This window comes from Lissotriton vulgaris, unplaced genomic scaffold (assembly GCF_964263255.1).
Source record: "Lissotriton vulgaris unplaced genomic scaffold, aLisVul1.2 SCAFFOLD_671, whole genome shotgun sequence".
Lineage (NCBI taxonomy): Eukaryota > Metazoa > Chordata > Amphibia > Caudata > Salamandridae > Lissotriton > Lissotriton vulgaris.
The window spans coordinates 2,375-26,721 of NW_028248167.1; the positions used below are offsets into that span (position 1 = coordinate 2,375).

The 24,347-nt window shown below is 48.5% G+C and overlaps 1 protein-coding gene across 1 annotated transcript in view; it reads right to left on the minus strand.

Moving 5' to 3' along the window:
* Positions 1 to 12,966: 12,966 nt before the first annotated feature.
* The window catches only part of LOC147664907 (uncharacterized), a gene marked incomplete at its 3' end in the record, with an annotated part of 35,684 nt that continues 24,303 nt past the window's right edge, over positions 12,967 to 24,347 (minus strand). The window contains exon 7 of the mRNA XM_086949894.1: positions 12,967 to 13,080. Within this exon, the coding sequence (XP_086806020.1) occupies positions 12,967 to 13,080 (114 nt within the window). The remainder of the gene's footprint in view (positions 13,081 to 24,347) is intronic.

The window sequence follows — 24,347 nt, forward strand, 5'->3', positions numbered from 1 at the left end:
TACGCAAGCACTGGACAAGGCAGCAAGCAGGTGCACAGAGCACTACATAGAAGTCTATATTACGCAAGCACTGGACAAGGCAGCGAGACAGGTGCACAGAGCACTATATAGAAGTCTATATTACGCAAGCACTGGACAAGGCAGCAAGCAGGTGCACAGAGCACTACATAGAAGTCTATATTACGCAAGCACTGGACAAGGCAGCGAGACAGGTGCACAGAGCACTATATAGAAGTCTATATTACGCAAGCACTGGACAAGGCAGCGAGACAGGTGCACAGAGCACTATATAGAAGTCTATATTACGCAAGCACTGGACAAGGCAGCAAGCAGGTGCACAGAGCACTACATAGAAGTCTATATTACGCAAGCACTGGACAAGGCAGCGAGACAGGTGCACAGAGCACTATATAGAAGTCTATATTACGCAAGCACTGGACAAGGCAGCAAGCAGGTGCACAGAGCACTACATAGAAGTCTATATTACGCAAGCACTGGACAAGGCAGCGAGACAGGTGCACAGAGCACTATATAGAAGTCTATATTACGCAAGCACTGGACAAGGCAGCGAGACAGGTGCACAGAGCACTATATAGAAGTCTATATTACGCAAGCACTGGACAAGGCAGCGAGACAGGTGCACAGAGCACTATATAGAAGTCTATATTACGCAAGCACTGGACAAGGCAGCGAGACAGGTGCACAGAGCACTATATAGAAGTCTATATTACGCAAGCACTGGACAAGGCAGCAAGCAGGTGCACAGAGCACTACATAGAAGTCTATATTACGCAAGCACTGGACAAGGCAGCGAGACAGGTGCACAGAGCACTATATAGAAGTCTATATTACGCAAGCACTGGACAAGGCAGCAAGCAGGTGCACAGAGCACTACATAGAAGTCTATATTACGCAAGCACTGGACAAGGCAGCGAGACAGGTGCACAGAGCACTATATAGAAGTCTATATTACGCAAGCACTGGACAAGGCAGCAAGCAGGTGCACAGAGCACTACATAGAAGTCTATATTACGCAAGCACTGGACAAGGCAGCGAGACAGGTGCACAGAGCACTATATAGAAGTCTATATTACGCAAGCACTGGACAAGGCAGCGAGACAGGTGCACAGAGCACTATATAGAAGTCTATATTACGCAAGCACTGGACAAGGCAGCAAGCAGGTGCACAGAGCACTACATAGAAGTCTATATTACGCAAGCACTGGACAAGGCAGCGAGACAGGTGCACAGAGCACTATATAGAAGTCTATATTACGCAAGCATTGGACAAGGCAGCCAGACAGGTGCTAGAGCACTATATAGAAGTCTATATTACGCAAGCACTGGACAAGGCAGCAAGCAGGTGCACAGAGCACTACATAGAAGTCTATATTACGCAAGCACTGGACAAGGCAGCGAGACAGGTGCACAGAGCACTATATAGAAGTCTATATTACGCAAGCACTGGACAAGGCAGCGAGACAGGTGAACCCTAGAGCACTATATAGAAGTCTATATTACGCAAGCACTGGACAAGGCAGCAAGCAGGTGCACAGAGCACTACATAGAAGTCTATATTACGCAAGCACTGGACAAGGCAGCAAGCAGGTGCACAGAGCACTACATAGAAGTCTATATTACGCAAGCACTGGACAAGGCAGCAAGCAGGTGCACAGAGCACTACATAGAAGTCTATATTACGCAAGCACTGGACAAGGCAGCGAGACAGGTGCACAGAGCACTACATAGAAGTCTATATTACGCAAGCACTGGACAAGGCAGCGAGACAGGTGCACAGAGCACTATATAGAAGTCTATATTACGCAAGCACTGGACAAGGCAGCAAGCAGGTGCACAGAGCACTACATAGAAGTCTATATTACGCAAGCACTGGACAAGGCAGCGAGACAGGTGCACAGAGCACTATATAGAAGTCTATATTACGCAAGCACTGGACAAGGCAGCAAGCAGGTGCACAGAGCACTACATAGAAGTCTATATTACGCAAGCACTGGACAAGGCAGCAAGCAGGTGCACAGAGCACTACATAGAAGTCTATATTACGCAAGCACTGGACAAGGCAGCAAGCAGGTGCACAGAGCACTACATAGAAGTCTATATTACGCAAGCACTGGACAAGGCAGCAAGCAGGTGCACAGAGCACTACATAGAAGTCTATATTACGCAAGCACTGGACAAGGCAGCAAGCAGGTGCACAGAGCACTACATAGAAGTCTATATTACGCAAGCACTGGACAAGGCAGCGAGACAGGTGCACAGAGCACTATATAGAAGTCTATATTACGCAAGCACTGGACAAGGCAGCGAGACAGGTGCACAGAGCACTATATAGAAGTCTATATTACGCAAGCACTGGACAAGGCAGCAAGCAGGTGCACAGAGCACTACATAGAAGTCTATATTACGCAAGCACTGGACAAGGCAGCGAGACAGGTGCACAGAGCACTATATAGAAGTCTATATTACGCAAGCACTGGACAAGGCAGCGAGACAGGTGCACAGAGCACTATATAGAAGTCTATATTACGCAAGCACTGGACAAGGCAGCAAGCAGGTGCACAGAGCACTACATAGAAGTCTATATTACGCAAGCACTGGACAAGGCAGCGAGACAGGTGCACAGAGCACTATATAGAAGTCTATATTACGCAAGCACTGGACAAGGCAGCAAGCAGGTGCACAGAGCACTACATAGAAGTCTATATTACGCAAGCACTGGACAAGGCAGCGAGACAGGTGCACAGAGCACTATATAGAAGTCTATATTACGCAAGCACTGGACAAGGCAGCGAGACAGGTGCACAGAGCACTATATAGAAGTCTATATTACGCAAGCACTGGACAAGGCAGCAAGCAGGTGCACAGAGCACTACATAGAAGTCTATATTACGCAAGCACTGGACAAGGCAGCGAGACAGGTGCACAGAGCACTATATAGAAGTCTATATTACGCAAGCACTGGACAAGGCAGCAAGCAGGTGCACAGAGCACTACATAGAAGTCTATATTACGCAAGCACTGGACAAGGCAGCGAGACAGGTGCACAGAGCACTATATAGAAGTCTATATTACGCAAGCACTGGACAAGGCAGCGAGACAGGTGCACAGAGCACTATATAGAAGTCTATATTACGCAAGCACTGGACAAGGCAGCGAGACAGGTGCACAGAGCACTATATAGAAGTCTATATTACGCAAGCACTGGACAAGGCAGCGAGACAGGTGCACAGAGCACTATATAGAAGTCTATATTACGCAAGCACTGGACAAGGCAGCAAGCAGGTGCACAGAGCCCTACATAGAAGTCTATATTACGCAAGCACTGGACAAGGCAGCGAGACAGGTGCACAGAGCACTATATAGAAGTCTATATTACGCAAGCACTGGACAAGGCAGCAAGCAGGTGCACAGAGCACTACATAGAAGTCTATATTACGCAAGCACTGGACAAGGCAGCGAGACAGGTGCACAGAGCACTATATAGAAGTCTATATTACGCAAGCACTGGACAAGGCAGCAAGCAGGTGCACAGAGCACTACATAGAAGTCTATATTACGCAAGCACTGGACAAGGCAGCGAGACAGGTGCACAGAGCACTATATAGAAGTCTATATTACGCAAGCACTGGACAAGGCAGCGAGACAGGTGCACAGAGCACTATATAGAAGTCTATATTACGCAAGCATTGGACAAGGCAGCAAGCAGGTGCACAGAGCACTACATAGAAGTCTATATTACGCAAGCACTGGACAAGGCAGCGAGACAGGTGCACAGAGCACTACATAGAAGTCTATATTACGCAAGCACTGGACAAGGCAGCGAGACAGGTGCACAGAGCACTATATAGAAGTCTATATTACGCAAGCACTGGACAAGGCAGCGAGACAGGTGCACAGAGCACTATATAGAAGTCTATATTACGCAAGCACTGGACAAGGCAGCGAGACAGGTGCACAGAGCACTATATAGAAGTCTATATTACGCAAGCACTGGACAAGGCAGCAAGCAGGTGCACAGAGCACTACATAGAAGTCTATATTACGCAAGCACTGGACAAGGCAGCGAGACAGGTGCACAGAGCACTATATAGAAGTCTATATTACGCAAGCACTGGACAAGGCAGCAAGCAGGTGCACAGAGCACTACATAGAAGTCTATATTACGCAAGCACTGGACAAGGCAGCGAGACAGGTGCACAGAGCACTATATAGAAGTCTATATTACGCAAGCACTGGACAAGGCAGCGAGACAGGTGCACAGAGCACTATATAGAAGTCTATATTACGCAAGCACTGGACAAGGCAGCGAGACAGGTGCACAGAGCACTATATAGAAGTCTATATTACGCAAGCACTGGACAAGGCAGCGAGACAGGTGCACAGAGCACTATATAGAAGTCTATATTACGCAAGCACTGGACAAGGCAGCAAGCAGGTGCACAGAGCACTACATAGAAGTCTATATTACGCAAGCACTGGACAAGGCAGCGAGACAGGTGCACAGAGCACTATATAGAAGTCTATATTACGCAAGCACTGGACAAGGCAGCAAGCAGGTGCACAGAGCACTACATAGAAGTCTATATTACGCAAGCACTGGACAAGGCAGCGAGACAGGTGCACAGAGCACTATATAGAAGTCTATATTACGCAAGCACTGGACAAGGCAGCAAGCAGGTGCACAGAGCACTACATAGAAGTCTATATTACGCAAGCACTGGACAAGGCAGCGAGACAGGTGCACAGAGCACTATATAGAAGTCTATATTACGCAAGCACTGGACAAGGCAGCGAGACAGGTGCACAGAGCACTATATAGAAGTCTATATTACGCAAGCATTGGACAAGGCAGCAAGCAGGTGCACAGAGCACTACATAGAAGTCTATATTACGCAAGCACTGGACAAGGCAGCGAGACAGGTGCACAGAGCACTACATAGAAGTCTATATTACGCAAGCACTGGACAAGGCAGCGAGACAGGTGCACAGAGCACTATATAGAAGTCTATATTACGCAAGCACTGGACAAGGCAGCGAGACAGGTGCACAGAGCACTATATAGAAGTCTATATTACGCAAGCACTGGACAAGGCAGCAAGCAGGTGCACAGAGCACTACATAGAAGTCTATATTACGCAAGCACTGGACAAGGCAGCGAGACAGGTGCACAGAGCACTATATAGAAGTCTATATTACGCAAGCACTGGACAAGGCAGCAAGCAGGTGCACAGAGCACTACATAGAAGTCTATATTACGCAAGCACTGGACAAGGCAGCGAGACAGGTGCACAGAGCACTATATAGAAGTCTATATTACGCAAGCACTGGACAAGGCAGCAAGCAGGTGCACAGAGCACTACATAGAAGTCTATATTACGCAAGCACTGGACAAGGCAGCGAGACAGGTGCACAGAGCACTATATAGAAGTCTATATTACGCAAGCACTGGACAAGGCAGCGAGACAGGTGCACAGAGCACTATATAGAAGTCTATATTACGCAAGCACTGGACAAGGCAGCAAGCAGGTGCACAGAGCACTACATAGAAGTCTATATTACGCAAGCACTGGACAAGGCAGCGAGACAGGTGCACAGAGCACTATATAGAAGTCTATATTACGCAAGCACTGGACAAGGCAGCGAGACAGGTGCACAGAGCACTATATAGAAGTCTATATTACGCAAGCACTGGACAAGGCAGCGAGACAGGTGCACAGAGCACTATATAGAAGTCTATATTACGCAAGCACTGGACAAGGCAGCGAGACAGGTGCACAGAGCACTATATAGAAGTCTATATTACGCAAGCACTGGACAAGGCAGCCAGACAGGTGCTAGAGCACTATATAGAAGTCTATATTACGCAAGCACTGGACAAGGCAGCGAGACAGGTGCACAGAGCACTATATAGAAGTCTATATTACGCAAGCACTGGACAAGGCAGCGAGACAGGTGCTAGAGCACTATATAGAAGTCTATATTACGCAAGCATTGGACAAGGCAGCGAGACAGGTGCACAGAGCACTACATAGAAGTAGATATTACGCAAGCATTGGACAAGGCAGCGAGACAGGTGCACAGAGCACTACATAGAAGTAGATATTACGCAAGCACTGGACAAGGCAGCCAGACAGGTGCTAGAGCACTACATAGAAGTAGATATTACGCAAGCACTGGACAAGGCAGCAAGACAGGTGCACAGAGCACTACATAGAAGTAGATATTACGCAAGCATTGGACAAGGCAGCGAGACAGGTGCTAGAGCACTATATAGAAGTCTATATTACGCAAGCATTGGACAAGGCAGCGAGACAGGTGCACAGAGCACTACATAGAAGTAGATATTACGCAAGCATTGGACAAGGCAGCGAGACAGGTGCACAGAGCACTACATAGAAGTAGATATTACGCAAGCACTGGACAAGGCAGCCAGACAGGTGCTAGAGCACTACATAGAAGTAGATATTACGCAAGCACTGGACAAGGCAGCAAGACAGGTGCACAGAGCACTACATAGAAGTAGATATTACGCAAGCATTGGACAAGGCAGCGAGACAGGTGCACAGAGCACTACATAGAAGTAGATATTACGCAAGCACTGGACAAGGCAGCCAGACAGGTGCTAGAGCACTACATAGAAGTAGATATTACGCAAGCACTGGACAAGGCAGCAAGACAGGTGCACAGAGCACTACATAGAAGTAGATATTACGCAAGCATTGGACAAGGCAGCGAGACAGGTGCACAGAGCACTACATAGAAGTAGATATTACGCAAGCACTGGACAAGGCAGCAAGACAGGTGCACAGAGCACTACATAGAAGTAGATATTACGCAAGCACTGGACAAGGCAGCCAGACAGGTGCTAGAGCACTACATAGAAGTAGATATTACGCAAGCATTGGACAAGGCAGCAAGACAGGTGCACAGAGCACTACATAGAAGTAGATATTACGCAAGCATTGGACAAGGCAGCGAGACAGGTGCACAGAGCACTACATAGAAGTAGATATTACGCAAGCACTGGACAAGGCAGCAAGACAGGTGCACAGAGCACTACATAGAAGTAGATATTACGCAAGCACTGGACAAGGCAGCCAGACAGGTGCTAGAGCACTACATAGAAGTAGATATTACGCAAGCACTGGACAAGGCAGCAAGACAGGTGCACAGAGCACTACATAGAACTCTATATTACGCAAGCATTGGACAAGGCAGCGAGACAGGTGCACAGAGCACTACATAGAAGTAGATATTACGCAAGCATTGGACAAGGCAGCGAGACAGGTGCACAGAGCACTACCTAGAAGTTTATATTACACAAGCCCTGGACAAGGCCGCGAGACAGGTGCATAGAGCACTATATAGAAGTCTATGTAATGCAAGCACTGGACAAGGCAGAGAGACAGGTGCGCAGAGCACTACATAGAAGTCTATAGGACCCAAGCATTGGACAAGGCAGAGAGACAGGTGCACAGAGCACTACATAGAAGTAGATATTACGCAAGCACTGGACAAGGCAGAGAGACAGGTGCACAGAGCACTACATAGAAGTAGATATTACGCAAGCATTGGACAAGGCAGCAAGCAGGTGCACAGAGCACTACATAGAAGTCTATATTACGCAAGCATTGGACAAGGCAGCGAGACAGGTGCACAGAGCACTACATAGAAGTAGATATTACGCAAGCATTGGACAAGGCAGCGAGACAGGTGCACAGAGCACTACATAGAAGTAGATATTACGCAAGCATTGGACAAGGCAGCAAGCAGGTGCACAGAGCACTACATAGAAGTCTATAGGACCCAAGCATTGGGCAAAGCCGCGAGACAGGTGCACAGAGCACTACATAGAAGTCTATAGGACCCAAGCATTGGGCAAAGCCGCGAGACAGGTGCACAGAGCACTACATAGAAGTCTATAGGACCCAAGCATTGGGCAAAGCCGCGAGATAGGTGCACAGAGCACTACATAGAAGTCTATAGGACCCAAGCATTGGACAAGGCAGCGAGACAGGTGCACGGAGCACTACATAGAAGTCTATAAGACCCAAGCATTGGACAAGGCAGTGAGATGGGTGCACAGAGCACTACATAGAAGTCTATAAGACCCAAGCATTGGACAAGGCAGTGAGATGGGTGCACAGAGCACTACATAGAAGTCTATAAGACCCAAGCATTGGACAAGGCAGTGAGATGGGTGCACAGAGCACTACACAGAAGTAGATATTACGCAAGCATTAGACAAGGCCACGAGACAGGTGTACAGAGTAGTACATAGAAGTAGATATTACGCAAGCACTGGACAAGGCCATGAGACAGGTACACAGAGTACTACACAAAAGTCTATATTACGCAAGCACTGGACAAGGCCACGAGACAGGTACACAGAGTAATACACAAAGTCTATATTACGCAAGCACTGTACAAGGCCACGAGACAGGTACACAGAGTACTACACAAAAGTCTATATTACGCAAGGACTGGACAAGGCCGCGAGACAGGTACACAGAGTACTACACAAAAGTCTATATTACGCAAGCACTGGACAAGGCCACGAGACAGATACACAGAGAACTACACAAAAGTCTATATTACGCAAGCACTGGACAAGGCCACGAGACAGGTACACAGAGTAATACACAAAGTCTATATTACGCAAGCACTGGACAAGGCCGCGAGACAGGTACACAGAGTACTACACAAAAGTCTATATTACGCAAGCACTGGACAAGGCCACGAGACAGGTGCACAGAGTACTACATAGAAGAAGATATTACGCAAGCATTGGACAAGGCAGCGAGATAGGTGCACAGAGCACTACATAGAAGAAGATATTACGCAAGCATTAGACAAGGCAGCAAGACAGGTGCACAGAGCACTACATAGAAGTAGATATTACGCAAGCATTGGACAAGGCTGCGAGACAGGTGCACAGAGCACTACATAGAAGTCTATATTACGCAAGCACTGGACAAGGCCACGAGACAAGTACACAGAGTACTACACAAAAGTCTATATTATGCAAGCACTGGACAAGGCCATGAGACAGGTGCACAGAGTACTACACAGAAGAAGATATTACGCAAGCATTAGACAAGGCAGCAAGACAGGTGCACAGAGCACTACATAGAAGTAGATATTACGCAAGCATTGGACAAGGCAGCAAGCAGGTGCACAGAGCACTACATAGAAGTCTATATTACGCAAGCATTGGACAAGGCAGCGAGACAGGTGCACAGAGCACTACATAGAAGTAGATATTACGCAAGCATTGGACAAGGCAGCGAGACAGGTGCACAGAGCACTACATAGAAGTAGATATTACGCAAGCATTGGACAAGGCAGCAAGCAGGTGCACAGAGCACTACATAGAACTCTATATTACGCAAGCATTGGACAAGGCAGCGAGACAGGTGCACAGAGCACTACATAGAAGTAGATATTACGCAAGCATTGGACAAGGCAGCGAGACAGGTGCACAGAGCACTACCTAGAAGTTTATATTACACAAGCCCTGGACAAGGCCGCGAGACAGGTGCATAGAGCACTATATAGAAGTCTATGTAATGCAAGCACTGGACAAGGCAGAGAGACAGGTGCGCAGAGCACTACATAGAAGTCTATAGGACCCAAGCATTGGACAAGGCAGAGAGACAGGTGCACAGAGCACTACATAGAAGTAGATATTACGCAAGCACTGGACAAGGCAGAGAGACAGGTGCACAGAGCACTACATAGAAGTAGATATTACGCAAGCATTGGACAAGGCAGCAAGCAGGTGCACAGAGCACTACATAGAAGTCTATATTACGCAAGCATTGGACAAGGCAGCGAGACAGGTGCACAGAGCACTACATAGAAGTAGATATTACGCAAGCATTGGACAAGGCAGCGAGACAGGTGCACAGAGCACTACATAGAAGTAGATATTACGCAAGCATTGGACAAGGCAGCAAGCAGGTGCACAGAGCACTACATAGAACTCTATATTACGCAAGCATTGGACAAGGCAGCGAGACAGGTGCACAGAGCACTACATAGAAGTAGATATTACGCAAGCATTGGACAAGGCAGCGAGACAGGTGCACAGAGCACTACCTATAAGTTTATATTACACAAGCCCTGGACAAGGCCGCGAGACAGGTGCATAGAGCACTATATAGAAGTCTATGTAATGCAAGCACTGGACAAGGCAGAGAGACAGGTGCGCAGAGCACTACATAGAAGTCTAAAGGGCCCAAGCATTGGACAAGGCAGAGAGACAGGTGCACAGAGCACTACATAGAAGTAGATATTACGCAAGCACTGGACAAGGCAGAGAGACAGGTGCACAGAGCACTACATAGAAGTAGATATTACGCAAGCATTGGACAAGGCAGCGAGACAGGTGCACAGAGCACTACATAGAAGTCTATATTACGCAAGTATTGGACAAGGCAGCGAGACAGGTGCACGGAGCACTACATAGAAGTCTATATTACGCAAGTATTGGACAAGGCAGCGAGACAGGTGCACGGAGCAGTACATAGAAGTCTGTTATAGGACCCAAGCGCACAGAGCACTACCAGGAAGTCTATATGACCCACGTGTTGGGCAAGGGCGCAAGAAAGGCACCCAGAGCACTACTGGGAAGTGTATGTGACCCAAGCATTGGGCAAGGCTACGAGACAGGCGCCCAGAGCACTAGTGGGAATTCTATATGACCCACGTGTTGTGCAAGGACGCAAAACAGGTGCACAGAGCACTACCCGGAGGTCTATATGACCCAAGCATTGGGCAAGGGCGAGAGGCAGGCGCACGGACCACTACTTCGAAGTCTATATGACCCAAGCATTGAGCAAGGCAGCAAGACAGGCGCCCAGAGCACTAACCGGAAGTCTATATGACCCACGTGTTGGGCAAGGACGTGAAACAGGTGCACAGAGCACTACCTGGAAGTCTATAAGACCCAAGCATTGGACAAGGCAGTGAGATGGGTGCACAGAGCACTACATAGAAGTAGATATTACGCAAGCATTAGACAAGGCCACAAGACAGGTGTACAGAGTAGTACATAGAAGTCAATATTACGCAAGCACTGGACAAGGCCACGAGACAGGTGTACAGAGTAGTACATAGAAGTCTATATTACGCAAGCATTGGGCAAGGCAGCAAGACAGGTGCACAGAGCACTACATAGAAGTAGATATTACGCAAGCATTGGACAAGGCAGCAAGACAGGTGCACAGAGCACTACATAGAAGTAGATATTACGCAAGCATTGGACAAGGCAGCGAGACAGGTGCACAGAGCACTACATAGAAGTCTATATTACGCAAGCATTGGACAAGGCAGCGAGACAGGTGCACAGAGCACTACATAGAAGTCTATATTACGCAAGCATTGGACAAGGCAGCGAGACAGGTGCACAGAGCACTACATAGAAGTCTATATTACGCAAGTATTGGACAAGGCAGCGAGACAGGTGCACGGAGCAGTACATAGAAGTCTATATTACGCAAGCATTGGACAAGGCAGCGAGACAGGTGCACGGAGCAGTACATAGAAGTCTGTTATAGGACCCAAGCGCACAGAGCACTACCAGGAAGTCTATATGACCCAAGCATTGGGCAAGGGCGCAAGAAAGGCACCCAGAGCACTACTGGGAGGTGTATGTGACCCAAGCATTGGGCAAGGCTACGAGACAGGTGCACAGAGCACTAACGGGAATTCTATATGACCCTAGCATTGAGCAAGGCAGCAAGACAGGCGCCCAGAGCACTAACCGGAAGTCTATATGACCCACGTGTTGGGCAAGGACGCGAAACAGGTGCACAGAGCACTACCACGAAGTCTATATGACCCAAGCATTTGGCAAGGACGCGAGACAGGTGCACAGAGCACTACCACGAAGTCTATATGACCCAAGCATTGGGCAAGGGCGTGGGACAGGCGCACGGACCACTGCCTGGAAGTCTATATGACCCAAGTATTGGGCAAGGGTGCTGAGAAATCTGTTTCGAGGACAAATAGTTTCCAATATGGACGTGCAATCCAGGAGAATGTACATATTTTAACCACCCGAACCTATTATTATTATTATTGTTATAAATAACTTTCTGTAGGTCTGTTATGTTATGGTAATAACAACTTATAGAGCGCACGGACACCCGTAAGCTTCATAGCACTAAGACTGAGGTAAGTTGACAAAGTACCTAAGCATAGGCTTGCTCAAACAGTCAAGTCTTCAGGGCCTTCCTGAAGATCATAAGATTATCGTAGCACCTGAGTGTCGAGGGAAGAGAGTTCCAGAACCTGGGGGCAAGGTACGAGAAGCTGCATCCTCCTTGCCGTTTCCGTTTGAATGAAGGAATTGTTACCAGCTGAAGTTGGGCTGAGCGTAAGTTGCGCGTGGGTTCGTATTTAGTGATCATGTTTTTGATGAATCTAGGGCCATTCCCGTGCAGCGCCTTGAAGGCTAGACATCCAGTCTTGAAGGCTGCTCGTTGGGCCATCGGTAACCAGTATAGTTTCTTCAGTCCAGGTCTGACTGACTGCCAACATAACATAACCTAACAACCTCTAGAAATACTCTGGGCGCAGGGCTCACAAGTGTCAAATGTAACTTTTTTCTTGTCTTTCAATAGAAGGAGATATAGTACATTTGGGAACCTTTGCAAGTTGAATATTTACTACTTATAAACAACAATACCGAATTTCCAAACCCTCATTCATATAGAGCAGGATGTACACATTAATAAAGCAGTCATAACCTTAATCTATTTAGGAAAACACAGGGGGCAAAAAAGTGAGGCAAACAAAGAAAAGCAAGAGCCGGTGCTGGAACCGGTATCATGAGGAGCCTGTGAATTCCAGGCTCAGCAACGATCCAGCTTTGGCAGCTTATCGAAGACTAGAAATAGGTTTACTGTGGCATGCATGTCTGGAAAAGGATTCTCTCACGTCTCATAATGGCCTTTCGCTCACCTGTGTTCATATAGAGGTCTTCTCTCTGCTCCGATTCTTGCAGGTCTCTGGAGTACGTCTCTTCCTCTTTTATGATAACGTGAATGTCTGCTATGTTGAGAAGGTAGATGTTTTTAGTTAGACAAACAGGACCATTTTTGAGAAGCAAAATAAGACATGTTCTTCTGCGCAATCATTTTAAAAGGTGCCATGAACCTGGTAAGTGAGCATGCAGACAGCATGCACAGTTGTTGGTTTATTAAGTACTTACAAAAAGTCACAAGTAGTATACCACAGACAAATGGACCCCAGGAGCAAGCTGTTAGTTGATGCTTAGCCCAGGTATTAATACCGCGACTGCTACCCTGAGAACCACGGAGGGCATCTAATTCAATGAACCTCACACGAAACCCAAGAGCACCACATTCCATGATTTCACAGGAATACCCAGAAAGTCTTGCATTGCATAACCCAAAAGGAACCCTCTGAGAGCATCAGAATCCATTACCGCACAAGGCACCTCGCCAGTGGCGTAACAAAATGGCCCCCCTCTGCAGAGTACAAGGAGGGACCCCCTCCAGACTCACCAAGGAGGTCTCGGACCAGGGTACCTGGAGCTTAGGCCCCCGCACTGCTGGGGCCTGTTACGCCACTGAACCCCGCAGAGTTGTGAATTGGCAGCGACCGGGGTTAGCATTTAGCTGAAGCCATCTTGTTTTCGGCAGCCATCTTATCTGCCATGTGCTCACCATGTGCTCTGTCCTTCCTTACTGTTGTTTGCTCTTGTATTCTGCCTGGGAACAAACCATATTTAGCTTCTTCTACTCTGCACATGCTCAGTTGAGCTTGCAGCTGTCCATGCAGCTGTCTTTAGTCTGTAACTGTCAGGATGTGTTTGCTAGAATTAGCAACTGTTAGCTCCTCCCTCTTGTTGACTGTAAATTTTCTGTATGACCTTATATGTACCTAAAACCTTCTTCTTGTACTTGTACCGCCTTCTTTCGAGCCCCTGTGTGGGTATAAAAGGACCATGCTCCTTCCGTTCAGTGTGCTACTTTATACACTACCGAAGGGTGTTGTGTGAATGTAGTTCCACCTCATGAGGTTTAGTAAACTCTTTATTTTATATTCCAGTTTCTGTGCCAACTTCTATTCTATTGGTCTGAGGACTTGTGCAGAGAAGGGCGAACCCCTAGCACTAGTAGGCCTTGCTGAGGCCAACCACGACAGCAGGGCATGATTTCACACGGAACCCCCCAGAGGGTTACATTCCACAACCTCTTATAGAACCACCAAAGGGCCACATTCCATGAAGTCACAGGGACCCAGAAAACATCACATACCAAGACATCACGGGGACCCAGAGAACAAAACATTACATGACGTCACAGGGACCCAGAGACCATCACATTATATGACATAACAGGAACCCAGAGAACATCACATTACATCATGGGGACACAGCACATTACATGAGGTCATGGTGACCTAGAGAACATCCCAATACATGACTTCACAAGGGACCCAGAGAACATCACATTACGTGAGTTCACGTGGGTCCCAGAGAACATCACATTACGTGAATTCACGTGGGACCCAGAGAACATCACATTACGTGACTTCACGTGGGACCCAGAGAACATCACATTACGTGACTTCATGTGGGACCCAGAGAACATCACATTACTTGAATTCACGTGGGACCCGGAGAACATCACATTACGTGACTTCACGTGGGACCCGGAGAACATCACATTACGTGAATTCACGTGGGACCCGGAGAACATCACATTACGTGACTTCACGTGGGACCCAGAGCACATCACAGTACACCAAGACCGTTTATATCCAGTGACTCTAATAGCACTTTTTGATTCAATACAGGTGGAGGTTTTCGTGTTTTATTGTACTGACCTAGAGAACATCCCAATACATGACTTCACAGGGGACCCTGAGAATATCACATTACGTGACTTCACGTGGGACCCAGAGAACATCACATTACGTGACTTCACGTGGGACCCAGAGCACATCACAGTACACCAAGACCGTTTGTATCAAGTGACTCTAATAGCTTACTTTGATAACTTTATTTCGGTCAAAGACCATAAAAGTGCAATAAAATATATACAAGCACAATAATAAAACATAAATACTTCAGAGTTAAAAAGTTATTAAACAATGGTTATCAAAGGAATATTAAGTATAAAAGCAGTAGTCCATTATTCCTTGTGGATAAATGCAGTTCTTCTCCGCCACATGCCGAATAGGAACCGGGAAACGGCAAAAACAATGAGAGGGGCAGTGTCGTAAGTTAGGACTCTACAAGCATCTTATACAAAAAGGCACCAAGGGTTGAGGTAAAACAGATTGCACCTGCTTTCACCTGTGGCTTATAATTCAAGTTGATGGTGCTTGTGATTCCAAGGAACACAACCCCATTTGTTCCGTCAAGGGCAAAACCCAAAATCGTAATGTACAATAAGAAAATAGCACCCATCCAGAAAATATTGTCTTTTTAGTTCTTGTGCCGAAACACTTTAATAAAGAACTTGAAAAAGAAAGTCTGCAAGAATTTGGATCCCTTTTTTACAAGACTGTGCATTTGTATATGTACTATGGACATTTGAGACTAAAAAGACAATATTTTCTGGATGGGTGCTGATTTCTTATTGTACATTACGCCTCTACAAGCATGTACACAGTGTCTAAAACCCAAGTTTTTGCATAAAGGGATGATCCAGCACTTCCGAATTTCACTGTATGCTGGGCAAAAAAAAGAGGATATGTATGATGTCTTCCCTGACGTGATTACAGGCTGGGCAGTTAGCCTTCGTCGTTTTTGCCCATGAGCCGTGCCTCATTTGGATATATAATTTTCTTGCCAGTGGGGGCTGCACCAGGTCCAAGAACGCCTCCGTCCTGTGTTCAACTTTTGTTAAAAGGAACTCAGTAGATAGTCTGCCCAGGGAGGTAAAACCGTGTAGCAGCTTAAGGTTATGCGATTTTACAGCTGCCACCAGTGCGGTCCTTTGCATCCTAATACAGCTATCCTCAGGTGTATCCCAAAGTTGGGGAAGACCAATTTGGTAGAGGAGAGTCTTGACATGTACCAACCAAGGTATATTCTTGGTCTTTAGCTGCCCCCAAATAGTATTAAATTCTACTCTAAACGGTTCAAGCTCCGGCACCGACCAGAGCCGTCTCCAATAGAGCAGCGGTCAAATTGCCACCAGATCAGTAATAGGTTCCAGACCCAGGTCCAAGCGTAGTATTAGCAGGGGCGTACTTTGTGGAAGACCAAACAGATGACTCATGAAAGAGTGCTCGACTTTCATTAGATTATTTGCGTTAGTGTGTCCCCAGAGTTCAGCAGCGTATAAGGCTGCAGACCTGACCTGTATTTTGTATATCTCTAGGGCAGGGGTAGCCGGTTTAAAAGTAGAAGCACTATGGAATCTTCCTACACCACCCATAATCTGTGCAAGTCTCAAGGAGGATTTAGAGACTTGTTGGTCCCATGTGAAGTGTTCAGTCAGAGTCACCCCCAAATATATAAAGGTCTTAACTCGCTCAAGTGGGGTTCCATTTAATGTGGGGTTTGGGCGGGTGTGCCTCGGGGGGTTGAAGATCATAAACTTAGTTTTCTCCTAGTTGATCTCCAAACCCCGCGAGGCACAGAAAGAGACAAACCCGTCCAAAACCCGCTGGATGCCCGATGATGTCCGCGACAACAACAAGGTGTCGTCCGCGAACATCAGAGCGGGCACCCTACCAGTAGCCAGGCGTGGAGCATCATTATCCCTGACACAATTGAGTCTATCTATCAGGCCATTAACATACAAACTAAAGAGAGTAGGGGCCAGTACGCAGCCCTGGCGTACTCCCCGAGTAACAGGGAAGCGATCGGATAATTCCCCGTTTTTCCCACACCTCACCTGGGCGTAATTCCCAGTGTGAAGCAGGGTTATGGCATCTAGTAAGTAAGGAGGGAGACCAAGTTCCTCCAACACCGTCCAGAGCCTCTCCCTAGGAACCAGATCGAATGCGGCCCGCAGGTCCACAAAAACAAGGTAGAGGCTGCCACTCTCTACTCTTGCAGTTTTCCAGTATAGGACCTGGAGGCGAAAGATCTGGTCCAGAGTCGAGACCCCTGATCTAAAACCGGCTTGGAGGGTGGTCAAAATTTTGTTTTCCTCCATCCAGCCCAATAATCTCTCCGACAGGATTCGGCCCATCAGTTTTTGAGTAGTGTCAAGAAGACTAATTGGTCTGTAATTTGATGGGACGAGCGGACAGCCCTTTTTAAAGATTGGAACAATCTCGGCTCCCAGCCAGGTCTCAGGTACTGGGGAGCCTTTTAAGACAGCATTCAAATCAAGTCAAGTCAAGATTTATATAGCGCGCTACATACCTATAGGGTCTCAAGGCACTTGAGGAGGGGGGAGGGGGGGGAGGGGGGTTTACTTGTCGAATATCCAAGTTTTAAGTTGTTTTCTGAATGCTATGTGGTTCTGAGTAAGGCGTAGGTGAGTGGGGAGAGAGTTCCAGGTTTTAGCTGCCAGGTAGGAGAAGGATCTACCTCCCATGGTGGCTTTGTTGATGCGAGGTACAGTGGCATGGGCTTGGTTGGAGGATCGTAGCTGACGGGAGGGGGTGTAGAAGGACAGTCGTGTGTTGAGGCATTCGGGTCCAAGTTCGTAAAGTGCTTTGTGTGCGTGGGTTAAGAGGCGGAAGGTAATCCTCTTATTTACGGGGAGCCAGTGGAGGTTTTTCAGGTGACCAGAGATGTGTTCTTTACGCGGGATGTCTAGAATGAGCCTGGCTGAAGCGTTCTGGATGCGTTGGAGTTTTTTCTGGAGTTTTGCGGAGGTACCGGCGTATAGGGTGTTTCCATAGTCCAGGCGGCTCGTGACCAGTGCGTGAGTAACCGTTTTTCTAGTTTCGGTGGGAATCCAGCGAAAAGTCTTTTTGAGCATGCGAAGAATGTTGAAGCAAGATGATGAGACGGCGTTGACTTGTCTGGTCATCGAGAGTGAGGAGTCCAGAATGACGCCCAGGTTTCGTGCGTGGTCTGTCGGGATGGGTGCTTTTCCAATGGCCTCTGGCCACCAAGAGTCATCCCAGGCGGAGGGGGAGGTGCCTAGGATGAGGACTTCTGTTTTGTCCGAGTTAAGTTTCAGACGGCTGTGCTTCATCCATTCGGCTACTTCTTTCATTCCTTCGTGTAAGTTGTTTTTGGCGGTGTTAGGGTCTTTGGTGAGTGAGAGGATCAGTTGAGTGTCATCAGCATAGGAGATGATGTTGAGGTTGTGTTGGCGTGCGATGGCTGCGAGGGGGCTCATGTATACGTTGAAGAGGGTGGGGCTGAGTGAGGATCCTTGTGGCACGCCGCAGATGACTTCAGAGGCCTCTGACTTGAAAGGAGGGAGCCGGACTCTCTGAGTTCTTCCGGTAAGGAATGAGGTGATCCATTCCAGTGCTTTTCCTTGGATTCCGATGTTTCTGAGGCGCTGTAAAAGGGTGCTATGACAGACTGTGTCGAAGGCTGCGGAGAGGTCGAGGAGGATGAGCGCGACTGTGTCTCCATTGTCCAATAGAGTTCAGATGTCGTCTGTTGCTGCGATGAGTGCGGTCTCAGTGCTGTGTTTGGCACGGAATCCGGACTGTGAGGGGTCGAGGGATTTGTTGCTTTCGAGGAAGGTGGCGAGCTGGTTGTTGACAGCTTTCTCGATGACTTTGGCCGGGAAAGGAAGAAGCGAGATGGGGCGGTAGTTTTTGAGTTCGGTGGGGTCAGCTGTGGGTTTTTTCAGAAGGGCGCTGAGTTCTGCGTGTTTCCAGCTTTCCGGGAAGGTGGCGGAGTTGAGGGAGCAGTTGATGACGTCTCGGATGTGTGGAGCTATGATGGAGTCTGCTTTGTTGAAGATGTGGTGAGGGCATGGGTCAGTTGGGGATCCTGAGTGGATGGAGTTCATCAGGCGGATGGTGTCCTCAGTTGAGATTGGGTTCCAGTCGTTAAGGATGTTCAAGGGGGGTGAAGGTTCTGCAGTAGGTTGAGTGGGTTGGTCTCCGGGTCGGTTGTCGAAGCTGTTGTGAATGTCTGCGATTTTGTTGTGGAAGAAGGAAGCTAGGGAGTCGCATAGGGCTTGGGAGGGGGTGATGTCGTTGGAGTTGGCTGATGGGTTGGTAAATTCTTTGAGGATGTTGAATAATTCCTTGCTGTTGTGGGCGTTGTTATCTAGTCGGTCTTTGAAAGCGGCTTTCTTGGCAGACCGGATTAGTTGGTGGTGTATGCGGGTGGCGTTTTTTGAAGGCGTCCTTGGTGCTGGTGTTTGGGTCTTTTTTCCAGGCCTTCTCGAGGGAGCGACAGAGTTTCTTGGATTTCTTAAGATCATCGTTGAACCAGGAGGCGTTTTTCCTGCCTAGCTTGGTTTGACGTTTTTTCAACGGTGCTAGGATGTCGGCGCTGTTGGATAGCCATTGGGTGAAGTTAGTGGCTGCTTGGTCGGGGTTTGAAGAGTGGACAGGAGGGTTTTGAAGGAGTGATGAGGAGATCTGGTCGACGGTGAGTTTGTTCCAGTTTCTACGCAGGGTGGGTTGAGGGTGGTTGTGGATTGTGGCCTTATTGTAGATAAAGTGAACGCAGCTGTGGTCCGTCCAATGAAGAGCTGTGGTGTGGCTGAAGGAGACATGTTTGCTGGAGGTGACGATAGGGTCGAGTGTATGACCTGCAATGTGGGTGGGGGAAGTGACAAGTTGATTGAGTCCGAGGTTGGCGAGGCTGTCCAGAAGGGTGGTGGCGCTGTTGTCATTGCTCTTCTCCAGGTGAAAATTGAGGTCTCCCAATAGGATGTAGTCCTCGGAGGGGAGGGCGTGTGGGGTGATGAAGTCAGCGATGTCGTCATAGAATTGTGCACGGGTCCCAGGGGCCAGTAGAGGAGGGTGCCTCTGAGAGTGGTCTTGGGGTCGGTGTGGATCTGGAAGTGAAGGTGCTCGGGGCTGGCAAGTTTGACGTCTGAACTGGTTGAGATGCGGATGGAATTCTTATGGACGATGGCGATGCCTCCTCCTGTGTGCTTGACGCGGTCTTTACGGATGATCTTGTATCCTTCCGGGATGGCAATGGTGATGTCTGGGGCTGAGGAGGCGTTCATCCATGTTTCTGTTAGGAAGGCGACGTCCGGTGAGATGGTGTCTAGTAGATTCCAGAGGTCGATGGCGTGTCTGTGGATCGAGCGGGTGTTGAGCAGGATGCATTTTAGGTGGTTGGTGTCAGGTCTCTGATTGGTGTTGGTGGATGAGGAGTTGGTTTTGGTGCCGTCGAACTTGCAGGAGTTGCAAGAGAAGGGACCATGGGTGTGTCCAGGAGCGGCTTGGACGCAGTTGGGGGAGCGGCCGGGATTAAGGGCTAGGAGGGTGGTGGCATCGTAAGTGATGCGAGTGGGCTGGGCGTTCCGGGAACCAGGGGGTCTGGCGCTGGGCGCGGTCCAGGCACGGACGGGCGTAGACGGGCTTACCTTTGGCGCACCTTCGGCGTGACTGGGGCGCGACCGCTGCGCGTGAACGCTGCGCGTAGAGACATCAGTCATATGTGGATAGTGGAGGGGGAGGGGCGAGGGAGGGTCAGCTGGGAGGCGGGAGCGGGGCGGAGCTACGGGCCGGGAGGCACCGTCACAAGATGGTGGCAAAAACAAACGAAAACACGGGGCGAATGCGTGTCAGCAAGCAGGCAGGGATCCACACAGCAACAGCAACCAAAGCGGAGCTCTAATTAAATTAAGATTAAAGCGCCTCTACAATAAGCCAGCACGAACACCCAACAGAGATTCGGCTCACACACAGATTGGAAGCGCGATCAGAGCATCAAGACCCAGGCACCACTTACAACGCGCTGCGAGTATGCAGTAAGCGCTACGCTTATTGGTAAGCACAAAAACAATTCCAATGTTATTAAGCAGCCCAGCGCTGCGATATCTCGGCAAAAGCGCTGCGTTTTGGAATGTGCAAGCAGAGTAATCTAGGTCCCAAAGCAGCCAAGCGCTACTATGATTATGTCAAAGCGCTACGTTTTCCAATGTCAGAGCAAAGCAAAGAACGTTACCAAGCAGCCCAGCGCTACGGTATTCGATGGCCAGGGAAGCGTGGGGGAGCGGCCGTTGCTGCCAGAGACAGGACGGTTGAACAGAACCATCAAATATGGGGCCCAGATCTTTGGCTGAGAGCGAAAGAGATCTCCAGGGAGCTTATCCAGACCCGGGGCCTTATTCGGGAGCAGTTTCTCAATTGCCAGTTCAACTTCCCTCAGTGTAATTTTGTCTAAACTGCAGGTGAGAGTCCTTGTAGGGGCATCCTTTCTCACTGTTGCGAGACAGGATCCAGGACCAGTGCCCAAGACCTCCGGCAGTCTAAACTCGTGCGGGGGGTCTGGGGCCATGAGAAGCTCGGGAACCTGTGTGTAGCTATAGTTTTGACAGGGAGAAATCCCAGCACCCGGGCCCCCTGCAGTCGATACTCGCGGGGGGGGGGGTCCCGGGCCGTGGCAGTGCAGGCAACCGAGATCCCGGAGCCCAAGGCCCCCGGCAGTCGACTCTCATGCAGGGGGTCTGGGGCAACCAGGATCTCCGAAGCCTGATTAAAGCTAAGATTTAGACAGGGAGAAAACCCAGTGCCGGGGCCCCCAGCAATCAACACTCATGCGGGAGGTCCCGGGCCGTACGGGCACGTGGAACCAAACTCCCGGACCCCGGGTCCCCCGGCAGTCGGCTCTCGTGCCAGGGGTCCCGTGGCGCACAGGCCCGAGGCTCCGAAACCAGTTCCAACAGCCCTTCCTGGGGCTGGCACCCATTTTCCTCCAACTCAGGGCTTGTGTAGAGTGACTTGAAGTGTGCCTCCCATGCTATAGGGGCAATATTCGAAACCCCGGTGTCTCTCTCACCTGTCACTGAAGAAGTAACAATTAACCAAAAGGTCTTAGAATCTTTTAGGAGTAATGCCTGTCTCAACTCTTCCCACTTAGATTCTTCCCACTCACTCTTTGCTCTAGTGAGCACCTTCTTGTACAGTAATCTAGTTGTTCTAATTTTAAGGATATCCTTAGATTTGATTGCCTTGAGTAGGTCTTTCTTTGAGTTTTTACATGCAAGGTTATGCCAGGGATGTGTTTTTTTCCGGCGCAATTTAGTCCCACTAAGCGGATAGAATACATCCCCTAGACTCTCAACTAACTTTCTATGAGTCCCTATAGTCTGCCCATGGGAGCTGGAGTTCCCCATATCACTTATCAATGGAACCGCTATCTGATAGATTTTTGCGAGACGAGTAGGAGAGTCTAGGCAAGAAGGCCATTTGACTCTTCTCCTGTTGTTAGATATAATATGTGCTGGGACTATCGGAGCGGGATTAATGTCAGGATTAGTTAGTCCAAATGCACCGGGTTTAAGCGTTAGGACCAACGCATTGTGGTCACTATCGTGCCTTACAACAACGCCGAAATCTTTGAACTTGCCCCAATGTTTGGCTTCCAGCATGAAATAGTTGATGGTGGAAGTTCTATTTGTCCTATTATATGTGGGCAGGCCGGAACTTTCGTTGTTGCCCCTTCCATTACATGCCCGCAGAGACATTGCAAGGGTCAAGGCCTTGATTTGTAATACTAATGGATTCCAGGCCTTAACCGGGCCGATTCTTGGGGCTGGAATTTGCCAGAGCAAATTAACCTCATCCTCCTCGCACAACTCGGATCCACCCAATGGTTCGAACTGACAGTTCAGATCGCCACCAAGAATGATCAGAGTTGCGGGATCAAGTGACTTGAGGAAATGGTCGAGTGCTTGAATAGTACTCGATTCTTTCCCGTTCACTGTAGGCCTAGAATAGATATTAATAATAGCCGATGTAGATCTACTAACAGATGTTAGCAAAACGCATTGGATATCTGGCGAGTTTGTGTCCACCTGTACAGCCTGCATGCCTAAGTGTAAGCCTACCCATATAGCTAGGCCACCCGAGGGGCGGCCTTTCCCACCTGAGACTGCAGGGATATCAAAGGTAGCAAAACCGGGACTGTCACTCGCCTCGAGGGACCAGGTTTCTTGCATCAAGCAAATGTCATAAGTGGTCATAAAGGAGGACCAGTCTGGTACGAGTAACTTGGACTTTAGGCCTGCGACATTCCACGAGAGAATTTTTATACTACCTTCCTTAGCCTTAACTTTATCCTTCTCCCCCCCTTGTTCTCTTGATAATATCTGGTCCAGGCTCTGTTCAACCCTTATATCCTCCCTCTTTGAAACATGAGGGCAGAGGATCTCAAAACTAGCAGAGGGTGGTAACTTTTCCTGTATTGTAACGCCTTCCTCTGGGTTACCCTCATTATGTTCTCGTGGGGGCGTACCTGGCTGTATGAGTCAGTCCACCTCCTCGAGGACGCTAAACCTGTTCCAGTGGGGTTGTATCGGGTAGAACGGGGTGTGTGGACGAAAACCCTCCCCAAATGGCTGCCAAAGATGAATCCCGTTCGGGTGGGAGAGAGGATTTCTGTTATACTGTGGTCTCCTATTGTGAGACGATTTGTGGATTGGGGTAGGGTAGAAGTAAGACAGGTGCAAAGGGAATATTTGCGACTCTCTGTGGGAAGGGGTTCTACAGATGTGATCGACAGCAGAGGAGTCCCTAAAATTAATTGTTATAACATCACCTGCCACTGTTTTAGGGCCCCTTCCAATCCAGTCTACTCTTCTCACTGCCAATATGTGACCTGAAATATTAGGAGGTAAGGGTCTATTTAGGCTCACCCACTGTATACACTTATTATGTAGGTCTACCTCCTGTTCTCTCTTCCCCTCACTGAGGGGTGGAACTCCCACTAGGGCCACTACGTATGGCTGCGCTTCTGGGGGCAGATTTATTGTCGGCAATTGTTTAAAGGTTGCCTTAGGTGGGGAAGGTCTTGGTAAAGGTACTACTTTTTTCGGTGCTATGTTTTTACACTCCTTGGAATGTTGAATAGATTTAACAGTTTAACCCACAACGGGAGATATGGTAAGACCTGGTGGTTTGGCTACAGGTATGGGAGGGGGTACGAGTTTTAAAGATTTAGCGGCAGTAGTTGCCGGTCCTGGTTTTCTACTTGGTACTGCTGGAGCAGTGGATTTAGCGAACTCAGGGCAGGGTACCTTTGTACATGAAGTCACAGGGACCCAGAAAACATCACATACCAAGACATCACGGGGACCCAGAGAACAAAACATTACATGACGTCACAGGGACCCAGAGACCATCACATTATATGACATAACAGGAACCCAGAGAACATCACATTACATCATGGGGACACAGCACATTACATGAGGTCATGGTGACCTAGAGAACATCCCAAT